At 51.2% G+C, this 12,113-nt stretch overlaps 1 protein-coding gene across 1 annotated transcript in view; it reads right to left on the reverse strand.

Annotated features, from left to right (window-relative positions):
- The window catches only part of TMEM178B (transmembrane protein 178B), a 386,507-nt gene that overhangs the window by 38,623 nt on the left and 335,771 nt on the right, over positions 1 to 12,113 (reverse strand). Inside the window, exon 3 of the mRNA XM_010599766.3 lies at positions 2,301 to 2,438. Within this exon, the coding sequence (XP_010598068.2) occupies positions 2,301 to 2,438 (138 nt within the window). The remainder of the gene's footprint in view (positions 1 to 2,300; positions 2,439 to 12,113) is intronic.

Genomic DNA, 12,113 nt, shown 5'->3' on the forward strand with positions numbered 1-12,113 from the left:
AAAAACAACAACAACAAAGAAAGCACTGCCCTAACTCCAGCTGCATAAGGCTTGAAAAAGAGTCACAAGAGGCTGGAGGAAAAAGAAAAATCATCACAAGTAGTCCTGGCTGGGCAAGGTGGGGTAGGACAGGCCAGGACTGGACAAGGCGGATGGGGTGGAGGGGATGGGTACAGGGGGTGGGTTGGAGGTGGTAGGGGCGGAGTGGGCTGGGCAGAGTGGGGCGACCAGGCTGGGCAGGGCTCAGGCCTCAGTATTTTAAAAGCTCTCCAGGTGACTCTGACTACAGTAAGGTTGAGAAAGGTGCCACAGCAAAGATAAGCAAAGCTTTCACCCCAGCCCTGTGGGAAGGGCCTCAGATGCCTGATCAATCCTGGGCTTCCGGAAGGTTCCTCAGCAGTGGGGGGCAGGTCTATCCACACACGCCCTAGGAGAGTTCCATCCAAGGTCTCAGGTGGGTGAGACACACCCCGATGACCCCACTTGCCCAGCGGCTGGCCCAGCAGTGCTCACTGGTCTCTGGGTGCCCTGTATTGTCTGATTAGTGGGGACCAGCCTGGCGGGAGAAGAGTGAGGGCCAATTAGATCATCTCTCTCTGGTTCTCCCAGAGGTGAATTAGCAACCCAGGAGGACACTGTTGGTGGGTGGCTAAGTCCCGGAGACTTAGCACCTGGGCAGGTACGAGCCTTGTCCCCCACCTGAGGAGACAGGAGGGCAGAGAATGTGTGCTGGGAGACGCAAAAGCCTCCAAAGGAGGAGATGAAAGCTGTCAGTCCAGGGCCTCTGGGTTCCTGTTGGCCGGAGGTCTGTTTGCTCACGTGTTCTATCTACAGGCTCACAAAGCCTGGTGGTCTTCGTCAGAACACTGACTACACACCCAGGCCTCCACTTTTATCTTCTTACACTGCAGCCCACGTAAGATTCTGCTTGGGGGCGGGGAGGAGGAAGGGTCTGCTGCTCACGGCCGGTGCCCAACTGGCTGGCCCCGTGTGACCCTTGCCTTCACAGAGGGCACAGAGAAGGCAGGTGCACCTGGAGTCGTGGCCTGTCTCTGAGAGAGGCCAGAAGGAGGGCGTGGGGACCCCCATAAACAGCCCCCTTGCCTTCCTCTGACAGCCTCTGCCAGAACCCCAGTAGTGGGCCCCATGGAAGGCAGCTCCAGCACAGGACATTGACGGAAGGCAGAGAGTCTGGTTGGCCTGGGCATCTCCTTGCAGAGCCCTGCTTGTCTTTGGCTGTGCCTCAGGAGAGTGAGGGTGACCCTCAGGCCCCAGCTGGACCCTGCAATTCTCCGCACTCCCACCTAGGGCTCACTCCTTGCCAGTGATCTTTGTACACCAAGAGCAACGGCTCCTCCCCTCCCCAGTGTGGCCTGGAGATGGAGAAACAGCATTGCCCCCTGCCCACTTCCCACCTCTGCCTCTGCTTGGACCCCAGAGCTGATGCTTCACAGCAGGGCACGTGCCTGTGGCTCTGGTCTAGAGGATATTTATCTCCATGTGTAAGCCTCACTTTTCCTTCTTTCCACAGACACTTCTAATTCCCTCTGTCCTAGCCCTATTCCCCCTGTATCTAGTCCCACACACTTCATCCATCTGCGTTCCCCTGAGGGATGGACTGTGACAGGCACAGCCCAGTGGTTAACTTCAGCTTTGGACCCAGATGCACACCAGGAGACTCTAACCACATGCTCACTCTTCATGGATCAAGGAGGCAATGAAGACTGGATCAGCGTCTCCTCCCACGGCGGCACCTGTTCCCTCAGGGCCCTTTCAATCTTCTATGTTCAGTCCCTGTGTCAGGACTTGGGGGTGGTTCTGTGGCCCTGGCCGTGACAGGGATGAGGGAGGGCCCACTCCTGACCCACCACCTTCACACTGCCTCATGTGAAGATGGCAGTGACCTTGGGCCCTGCATCACAGGGGAAGGCAGGCCTTGAGGGGTACCTGCCAGACACGCCCAAGTGGAGGGCCTGCATGGACCATGGTGGGGCACTTCCTGGGTCGCTACTTCCTCCTCACCAGCCATCTCTGCCAGCACCATAACCAATAGTCACATGGCCATCATCTTTCTTCATAGTGGGCAGTCAGGTCCCAAGAAGTGACCATGTCCATTTTCCTTTGCATCACCAGCAGTGGGCACAGTGTTCAGTGGCTGAGGGGGTGCAGCAATGTTTTTGAGTACATGAATGAGTGAAGGAATGCAGGTGAAGACCCCACTCCAGTCCCGGCCCTCAGGTGTCAGGTCCTCTGGGACCCTCCCCTAACCAACCCACTGAGGAGCCCAGCCTTGGCCTTACCTCCCATGAGGAAGAGCAGTCCCGCCACATACTGCATAAGGCCTCGGTCCCAGCAGCAGCCCAGCACCCCGATGACCCAGCCGAAGAGGATGATGGCCACCGCCATGCCCATAAAGCCAGCCGTCATTCTGCGCAGGTCTGAGGGAAGAGGAGTGGGAGTTAGCATGCAAGCCAGAGACTCTGGTTGGGGATTCAGCCCCGATGGGGGACAGGAGCAGGCGGGCCCACCAGGAGTAGGAGGGCAGCCTCCCAGACGGGTTTATACAACCTGTCTTCCTGTGAAGAGATGATCTCATGGTGACTACATGCCAGTGTGAGAAACACGATGATAATAATAATAGTGGCCATTCACTGGACACTCCCTTTGTGCCGGGCACAGCGTGGCGTCTTTCCCCTGCATGCGTCTCTACTTTTTTTTTTTGATTGTTGTAAAATATACAAAACGTAAAATTTTCCCATTTTAACCATTTCCAGTGTACGATCCAGTGGCATGAATCACCCTTACCACGTTATGCTATCATCGACACTGTTTCTTTCTAAAACTGTTCCGTCACGCCAGGCCCAGTGCCCTGACTCCCATTCCCTCCCTCCCAGCCCTTGGTCACCACTAACAAACCTTGGTCTCTTTGTGTTTGCTTTTTCTAGATATTTCATATAAGTGGGATCATATAGTATTTGTCCTTTCATGTCTGGCTTCTTTCACTCAGCATAATGTTTTCAAGGTTCATTCATGTTGTAGCGTACATTAGGACTTCATTTCTCTTTATAGCTGAGTAATATTCCACATTTGGTTTATTTGTTCATCTGTTGATGGGCATTTCAACCTTTTGAGGCAGATACTGTGGAGAGGGTCTTTATCTCTGATGGTTAATGTTAGGTGTCAACTTGGCTAGGCCATGATTCTCAGTGGTTTGGCAGATATTATGTAATCATCCTCCATTTTGTGATCTGATGTGAACAGCCTGTCAGTTGGAAGGGGAGCTTCTTTGGGGGTGTGGCCTGCATCCAATGTATATGGATGCTCTGGGAAAGCTTGTACTATCTCTCTCGATCCTGCACTCATCTCAGGGTTGACCTCCAGTTCTTTGGGAAGTCTTCCACCTGCCTCCTAACCTGCAACCCTGTGAGCCAGCAGCCTATCGCCTGCTCTGCAAATTTTGGGTTCGTTAGTCCTTGCAACCACGTGAGTCAGGAGAAGCAGTCAGCCTGCCGCCTGACCCACAGATGTGGGATTTGCCGGCCCCCACAATTGTGTGAGCCATTTGCTTGAAGTAAATCTCTCTCTGTATATTTATATGTACGGTTCAGTGGCTTTGCTCCTCTAGAGAACTCCAGCCTGATATAATCTCTATCTGAAAAACGGAGCTCAGAGTATCTTGCTGAAACCCATTCCACTAGTAATTGGTAGAACAGAGATTCACGCCCATGATGCTCCCCAAAAACTGAAGGAGGCTTCAAACCTTCAGTAGGACAGGGTAAATAATGAAGGAATGAGATAGGAAGATGGAGCCAGATATCACATTCACTCAAAATTTGGCTCATGAGGTCCTTAGGAATGCCATTTGAACTTAATAGCGTATCTGAGCTGAAAGCATTAAGTAGGATTTTGTGGGTTTTAAGTCTTTGTCAATTTTTGGTGGCACTTAGGTCAGTTCATACTGCCCCTCTGCATGTCGATGGCCCCTTCCTCCCCATCTGCATTAACCCATGTGCCATTTCAGGAGTAAGAAGCCACCTTCCGTATTCTCTGTGATGGCACACAGTGCTCACAGCAGTATCTTGTACCCAGGAACCTACAAAGCATGTATTTCTTGCCCATCCCTTCCTGCCTCTCTAGAAAAAATAAGAGGGGAGAAGAACCTAACTCGCCTAACTCTGAGGCCTTGGAAAAATACTATTCAGGGTTCGCCTAAGAATAATCCCTTTGAGAAGAACCAGGAACTGAGTCTGACTCTGAGGCAAAGGCCGAGATACAGAAAAATCTCACCACGGTCTCAGGCTTGAGTCCATTATCTTTATTCCACGGCCCCAACACTTAACATTTTAATGTTTGAATTTAGAAAGACGCCTTCTAAACTCTTTTGAAAAAGAAGAGCATTTCATTCCGCGTGGTGGGAAGAGTGGGCAGGAGGGGCTGACACTAACTTGGGGAGGGTGGAGCGGAGACAGGAGGGCCATTAAATAGAACCAGAATGAGCAGCCCTCCCTCGCAGAGAATTCTGATTTTGAAGTTTACCCTCCTATTAACATTTAAATTGCAAGGTATTGCTTGCAAGTCTACACAGGAAACCAGGATATCTGCATTTAAATATACACAAAATGTGTACCTACGGGTCCTGAGTGTCTTTCTCTTTGCTCTTTAAAGACCTTGGCAAAAAAAAAAAAAAAAAAAAAGTGATGATGATTGGAATTTTTTTCCCCATTAAAAAAAAAAAGAAATGGGGAGGGTATGCCTGGATTAGACCTTCCCGGATGGTGAAGACGGTGAGAGGACCAGGCAAACAAGGCGTTGGTGGCCGCACGAGAAGTGCCAGGGCCCCTTCCCCTCAGCCCTGGACACGCGGAGGGAGAGCATCAGTGCCCCGGGAGCTAGCCATAGCTCAGGAGTTCATCCGTCCCTCAGGAGTCCAGGTCACAGGAATGGGAGAACACAGCATGGTGTTGAGGACAGAACCCAAGTGCTTTTGTGCCCAGGGTCAGCCAGCCCGGGAGTGAGAAGCAGAGACACGTGGTCTGCAGCGGCCACGCTGATCATGGGGTCAATTCTGGACAAGTAGATTCACAGAAGGGGGGTGTTCCAGGGACCGGTGACGGTGCTACAACCATCTGACAGTGTTAAGTTTCACCTGAGCCCTGTGGTCCAGGATAGATAGAGAAATTCCCCCACCCTGTCATTTTATGTTCCGGAAAACAGCTGACCAAGATGGCCCTAAATCTCCCCTTAGTTTGACAAAACCTTCAGCAGCTTCTTCCTGGGCCTGATCTCCCCCTCTCCTGGCCCTCCCAGAATCCAGGGGGGCACATTCCATCCGCTCCTAACAGTGAACTCAGGAGCACGCTCAGTCCATGGCGTCGTCGTCGACACACCCCAGTGCTCGCCCTCCCAGCTCCCTCAGTACTGCAGTACTTTTCCACCCACTACTCCAGCTACTCCTGTCCTTAAAAGCCCTCCCGCCCAGGCTCTCCCCCATTGCAATATCTGCCCCACCCCCACCCCCCACCGTTTGCAATAATCCTTTTGAAAAAGTCATCCTTGCTTGTTTTAAGGTCCCTGGGGGGTGCAACAGTTTGCACTGCACTACTAACTTAAAGTCGGAATTGACTTGAAGGCACTGGGTTGCTGGGTACTAACTTAAAGGTTGATGGTCTGAACTCACCCAGCAGCACTGTGCAAGAAAGGCCTGGCAATCTGCTTCTAAAAGACTGCAGCCAAGAAAATGCTATGGCGCTCTTCTACTCTGTGACACATGGGGTCACCATGAGTCTGAGTGGACTTGAGGGCAACGGGGTTAGTTTTGGTTTGCTTGTTTTATCGCGGCCTGGTGCAATTTTCTTTGGAGGAAGTTGGGGTTTGGGGTTTGGGGAACCACAGAGAAATTCAACAGATGAGGATGGAGGCACAGATTCTAGTATCCAGGCTGCCAGCTTTCAGGCCCCAACCCTGGACACACAGGCTGCGTAAAAGAGGGCTGTTTCCTCAAGGTTAAGGAAGAGGAGAGAACAGCAGTACTTACTTCCAAGAGGTATTAAACCCAAAGCCCCAAACCCTTTGCTATGGAGTAGATTCCGACTCCTAGCGGCTCTACAGGACACAGCAGAGCTGCCTCATACGGTTTCCCAGGAGCAGCACGGTGGATTCGAGCTGCCGACCTTTTGGTTAGCAGCCATAGCTCTTAACCACTACACCACCAGAGTTCCCAAGAGTTATTAGGAGGGTAAAATAATTAATACTTGTCAAGCGCTTAGAACACTGCCTGGTAACGCAGCTGTCTTTTTCTCAGACCCCAGATCCTTTGCATTTGCTGGTCACGAGCACGTAGGGGAGTCCCTGTGTGTAGTGAGCAGCTTGGCTGTTAACTGAAAGGCTGGAGGTTTGAATCTACCCAGAGGCCCTCAGGAGAAAGAGCTGGTGATCTCCCAAAAAATCAGTCATTGACAACCCTATGGCACCCAGTTCTACTCTGACACACATGGGGTCTTCAGGAGTCGAAGCTGACTGGAGGACAACTGTTTAAGCATATAAGGAGATGAGTGACCTGTTGGGGTAAGACCGTTCAGTAAAGATTTGGCACCCAGAGGGAGCAGGCTCCTGTGAACTGTTCTTTTGCCCCTCAGGTACTGGGAGAGGCCGGTGGGATGAGGGCGCTGTTTATCTATTTACTGAGACTGAGTTGTGTCCACCCAGGAGTGTTGATGCTTCCTACTCTCCCGGGACCAGAACAGCCGGAGGGGCCAGGGGCTACAGAGGCCGCGGGAACCCTGGGCTCCAGGAGCGAGTGCGGCACCGATCAGGAAGGAGGCGGCCCAGGGGGAGGGGAGCAGGCTGCACTGCAGGGAGGGCGTCCGCCGTTCAGTGAAAACAATGCAGCTGGCGAAGACGCCCGCGGGAGGCTGTGCCTGTGACTTTCCTACTGAGTGTAAGCTGGCTCAGCAGGATAATGTAGTTTTAGTTAAGAACCTATTCTTACGTGAAAAGAGTTCCTAGGTTTCCACGAGAAAGTGCCTGACTTGGGGCTTTGCGGCATTACTAGGTCCTTGGGACCTGTGCTCTGCCTACCCCTCCACCCCTCCACCCCATCTCCCTTCAGGCTCCCGTCCCCCTGGGTGGTCCCCCTCCTCCTCCACAGCCCCATCCCTCTCCACGACCCTCATCCCCCCTCCATGGTCCCCTTTCCCCTCTGCGGCCTCCTCCATGGCCCCCTCCCCGTCACCTTCCTCCTCCATGCCCCCCTCCCCTTCCCCCGTCCAGCTATAACAATCTGCGCTTCCCTGCAGGGGCTCTTGCCTCCCTCTCTGCCCTGAGGACACTGTGATCCCTGCCTGTATGGCTCCCCAGCTCCCCATGCCCCACTTGGCAAGCAATCTCATCATCCTTGAAGATCGCCCAACAAAGCTGGTGTCTTGGTAGCACCGGGAACTTTAGCTGACAGGGACACCGGGGCCTCTCCTGGGCTCCTGTCTCACTGTTGATGTCACCACGCTAGCAGGGACCACATTGCTGTAACTCTTTGTGGACGTCCCCTCCTTTCAGTCCGTGCACACTTTCTCAGGGCTGTGATCACATCTGGTTTCTTGTGTCTTCTCAGCCTCCAGCTCATTGTGCAACACACACACAAACTAAACCTGTTGCCGTGGAGTCCATTCAACTCAAAGCGAGGAGAACTGCCCCATAGGGCTTCCAAGGAGTGGCTGGTGGATTTGAACTGGTGACCTTTTGGTTTGCAGATGAGCCCTTAGCCACTGTGCCAAGCGGTGCTCGATAAACGTTTGGTGAAAGAGACACTTACTACAACGGTGTCCACAACAGCGTCACAAGGGTGATGCAACCTGCCTCAGTGACTCAAATGTCAAAGTGACTTGAAGTCAATTTCTCTCCCCTCTAGCCTGGTACAAACTCCAGGTTCCACAGAGCAGGTACCGTGGGGCCCTTTACTGTAAAGTTTAATGAGCACCTATGAGGCCCCACAGACGAGAACCTTCATTTTCCCCAACAGAGCTGTCTGCACTGGTCCCAAAGTCAGAAAGGTGGTGTGGGAGGCAGTTGCTGCAGAAACCAGAAGTGGTTTCTGGGTCAGAAGACAGACTGGAAGCTTCCGCCTCCTCAAGCCTACCTCCGAATTAGAGAGCCACCATAAATAGGATATTACGTGGTGCCGCCATACACGCATCACAGCCATTGTCAAAACAATGGAAGGCAAATTGCAAAATGTGTATTTGCATGATGAGAGCTAGGTCAGCAGCTAAAGCAAGTGCGCATGGAGAAGAGAAAGAAGACGAGGAGGGTATCAGAACCGAGACGCATAGTCCCAAACCAATAAAACGACAAGAATGGCTCCCTTAGCCTGCTGCCACGTTTCTCGGCCAAGAGCAGAAACTGCAGAGGGCATGGTGAAGAGGAACCACGGCTCAGCCAGCCAAACACACTGGGCAGCCCATCGTGGACCCGCTCTCTGTCCCCAGCTGTCCCTGCTGATCAGAATGAAGGAGCTAGGCCAGTGCAACCTGCTGTCCCATCCTGAGCAGCTTCCATCGCTCCTTCCGTGTCAGGTATTCTCACAGCTGCTCTGAATGCCAAGTGCAGGAATCTGGGGCAGCCTGGGAAGAATGGGCCTGGGGAGTCCACACAAAGCGCTCAGAAGACAGAGCCTCTGACGCCTATGGGTGCCTTATCGGGGATTTTCCTTCCAGAAAAATGCTGCAGGCACCTGGGAATTGGTAGATGGCAAGGAATCAGAGAAGTTTAGGGACCAAAAAGCCAAACCCGTTGCCGTTGAGTCAATTTCGACTCATGGCAACCCCAGGTGTGAAGCGTAGAACTGCTCCGTAGAGTTTTCTTGGCTGTGGTCTTTACAGAAGCTGATTGATTGCCAGGCCTTTCTTTGGCAGTGCTGATGGGTGGGTTCGAATTGCCAACTTCTAGGCTAATAGTCAGAGGTTGGCAGTTCGAATCCACCTGGCGCTCCTTGGAAATCCTATGGGGCACTTCTACTCTGTCCTATAGAGTCGATATGGGTCAGAACGACTCGACGGCAACAGGTTTAGGTTAGTAGTCAAGCACAAACTGTTTGCGTCACTGGGGAGCTTAAGTCTAGGGTCAAAGCCAAAAAAAACCAAAGCCAGTGCCGTTGAGTTGATTCCAACTCATAGCAACCCTATAGGACAAGGTACAACTGCCCCATAGAATTTCCAAGGAGCGCCTGATGGATTCGAAACGCTGACCCTTTGGTTAGCAGCCATAGCACTTAACCACTACGCCACCAGGGTTTCCAAGTCTAGGGTAGCGGGTGATGTATAGGAATGAACATTTATCGTGCATTTACTATGCACCAGACATCGTGCTGGGAGGTTGGCACAGGCCATACCAATCAATCCTGCCACCAGCTCTATCAAGGAAGATGCTTCTCTTGTCATTTTGTAGATCTGGACACTGAGGCTCAGGGCATTTCCGCTGTCCAAGGTCACATGGCCAGTCTGAGGCAGGCCTGGGTCTGCCCTTGCCTTTTCTATTCCTCAGTGTTTTTCAGGGTCCAGGCCACTTCAAACCTCAGGAGGGAACTTTACATTCAATATAATCCAACGGAATATGACTCAGCTGTTAAAATGACTCTTGTGAAGAACGTCAGTAATAGACTATTAGACAGAAAATAATGCAGAAGTCATCACGTTCTACATAACCCTTTCATGGTGGTGGTGTGAATGGTTTGTGCACGGCCACTAACCTAAAGGTTGGCGATTTGAATTCAGCCAGTGAAACCGTGGAATAAAGGCCTGGCAAACGGCTTCAGTACCGATTATAGTCAAGAAAACCCTCTGGAGCAGTTTTACTCTGTAACACAAGTAGTAGTCGCCATGAGTTGGAACTGACTCAACGGCAATGGGCTTGGTTATTTTTGGTAATGTGTGTGTATATATGCACGTCCAGGCACATATACTCATGTAGGAAAAACAAGAAGTACACCCAATGTTAGCAGGGTGCATTTCTGGGTTTTGTTTGTTGTTTCTGCCACGAGAATGTGTTACTGTAACAGTGAGATTCTGAGTTCTCAGGGGATTGGAGCTTTATTGTTTTTAAAAGCTCTATATTTAGAGCTTCCAATCTCCCGAGAACTCAGAATCTGAGTGTAGGTACGAATAAAGACCCTTAGTGATACAGTGGTTAAAGTACTTGGCTGGTAACCGAAAGATCGGCAGTTCAAACCCACCAGCAGCACTGTGGGAGAAAAGACCTGGTGATCTGCTCCCATTAAGATTACAGCCTAGGAAACCCTATGGGGCAGTTCTACCCTGTCCTATAGGGTCGCTATGAGTCAGAATAACTCCACAGCACGGGTTTTGTTGTTGTTGTTGGGTCCTGTGGAGTCCATTGTGATTGACCGAGTAGAGAGAGTAATCTTTATGGAAGCTGACCGCCACATCCTTCTCCCGCAACAGCAACAACAAGGTGTGCAGATGAAGGCAGCTGCCCTGGCCTGCATTGTCATGGAGCTCCGTTCCCGCAGCCTGGCCAGACCCCGTCTAGCCATTTTGCCTTAGTGAGGATATAGTACCACAGCACGCTTTGTGTTTTCTCTTTAACAGTGAACGCTGAAGGCTTGCTTTGTAGGCGGAAGCGGTGCTGCCCTGCTTTCTGGCTGACAGTGTGTACTCCGGAAATGTTTGCCGATGGAGGTAAGATCCTCTCTTAGTTATCTAGTGCTGCTGTAACAGAAGTTCCACAAGTGGATGGCTTGAAGAAAGAGAAATTTATTTTCTCACAGTCTAGGAGGCTAGAAGTCCAAATTCAGGGCGTCAGCTCCAAGGGAAGGCTTTCTCTCTCTGTTAGCTCTGGAAGAAGGTCCTTGTCATCAATCTTCCCCTAGACCAGGAGCTTCTCCTCGCAGGAACCCCGGGTCCAAAGGACGCGTTCTGCTTCCAGCACTGCTTTCTTGGTGGTGTGAAGTCCCCCTGTCTCTCTGCTCGCGTCTCTCTTTTATATCTCAAAGAGATTAGCTTAAGACACTATCTAATCTTACAGACCTCATCGATATAACTGCCACTAATCCATCTTACTCATCATAGTGATAGGATTTACAACACATAGGGAAATCATATCAGATGACAAAAAGCTGACATTTTGTCATACAATACTGGGAATCATGACTTAGCCAAGTTGACAGATATTTTCGGGGGACACAATTCAATCCATGACAGCCTTCTTACCCAGCAACTCCATGGCCTGCCACCCTGGTTGATTGCCAGGAATGGGGCTCGAAGATGCCATTGCCCACAGCTGCTGTTCTTTTTTGCACATGGAGTTTTCAGCTAGAGAGACACAGACCCTCAATACCCGGCCTCCGACTACTCCCCATGCTTATGGGACATGGTGCTTCGGGGCTACCCCAGAACCTCAAATGATTCACACACATGCCCCTACAGTATCTTCTTGGCTGTAATCACTACAAAAGCAGATCACCAGGACCCTTCTTCCAAAGCACTCTTGTGTGGGTTCGAATCACTAACGTGTAGGTTAGCAGCAAATTGCAAAATGCTTGAGCCAATACACTTATGTAATTACACATTATATACACAGACAAATGTGTATGATTATATATTATATGTACGTATTATGACAATGACCAATGCGGGAAGCATGTCCTGAGCATTTCCGGTACTTTATTACATTAATCTTCCCAACAAACTTGTGCGTGTATCATTCCCCTTTTACCGACGTGGTGACAGCTAGTTTGCCCCGAGTCAGGCGGTTTGTCAGCAGCAGGGCTGGGAAGAGGATCTGGGTCTGATTCCCAGACCCAAGACTTCAATCCCTGTGCCCCACAGCCGCCTGCAGTTACTGATCAAACGAAGTCAGTGAAAGCCCTCCGTAAACTGTAAAGTGCTAACACCAGCAACCATTTACGTTTACCTCAAGGCCACAGGGCAGAGGAACAAATAGTGTCCCCGGGGGGTGTTACTGGTGTCACCTGCATGTACTTGGCATTTCAGGGCGGACTAGTCACTCTGAGCAACGTGGGGAATTTAAGGCCAGGGCTCTTCCCCTGAAAAATCTTTTTAAATGTTGCAGTTCTGGCAAAACCTGTTTTCTAATTTAGAAGC

The sequence above is a fragment of the Loxodonta africana genome, chromosome 8, assembly GCF_030014295.1.
Source record: "Loxodonta africana isolate mLoxAfr1 chromosome 8, mLoxAfr1.hap2, whole genome shotgun sequence".
NCBI lineage: Eukaryota > Metazoa > Chordata > Mammalia > Proboscidea > Elephantidae > Loxodonta > Loxodonta africana.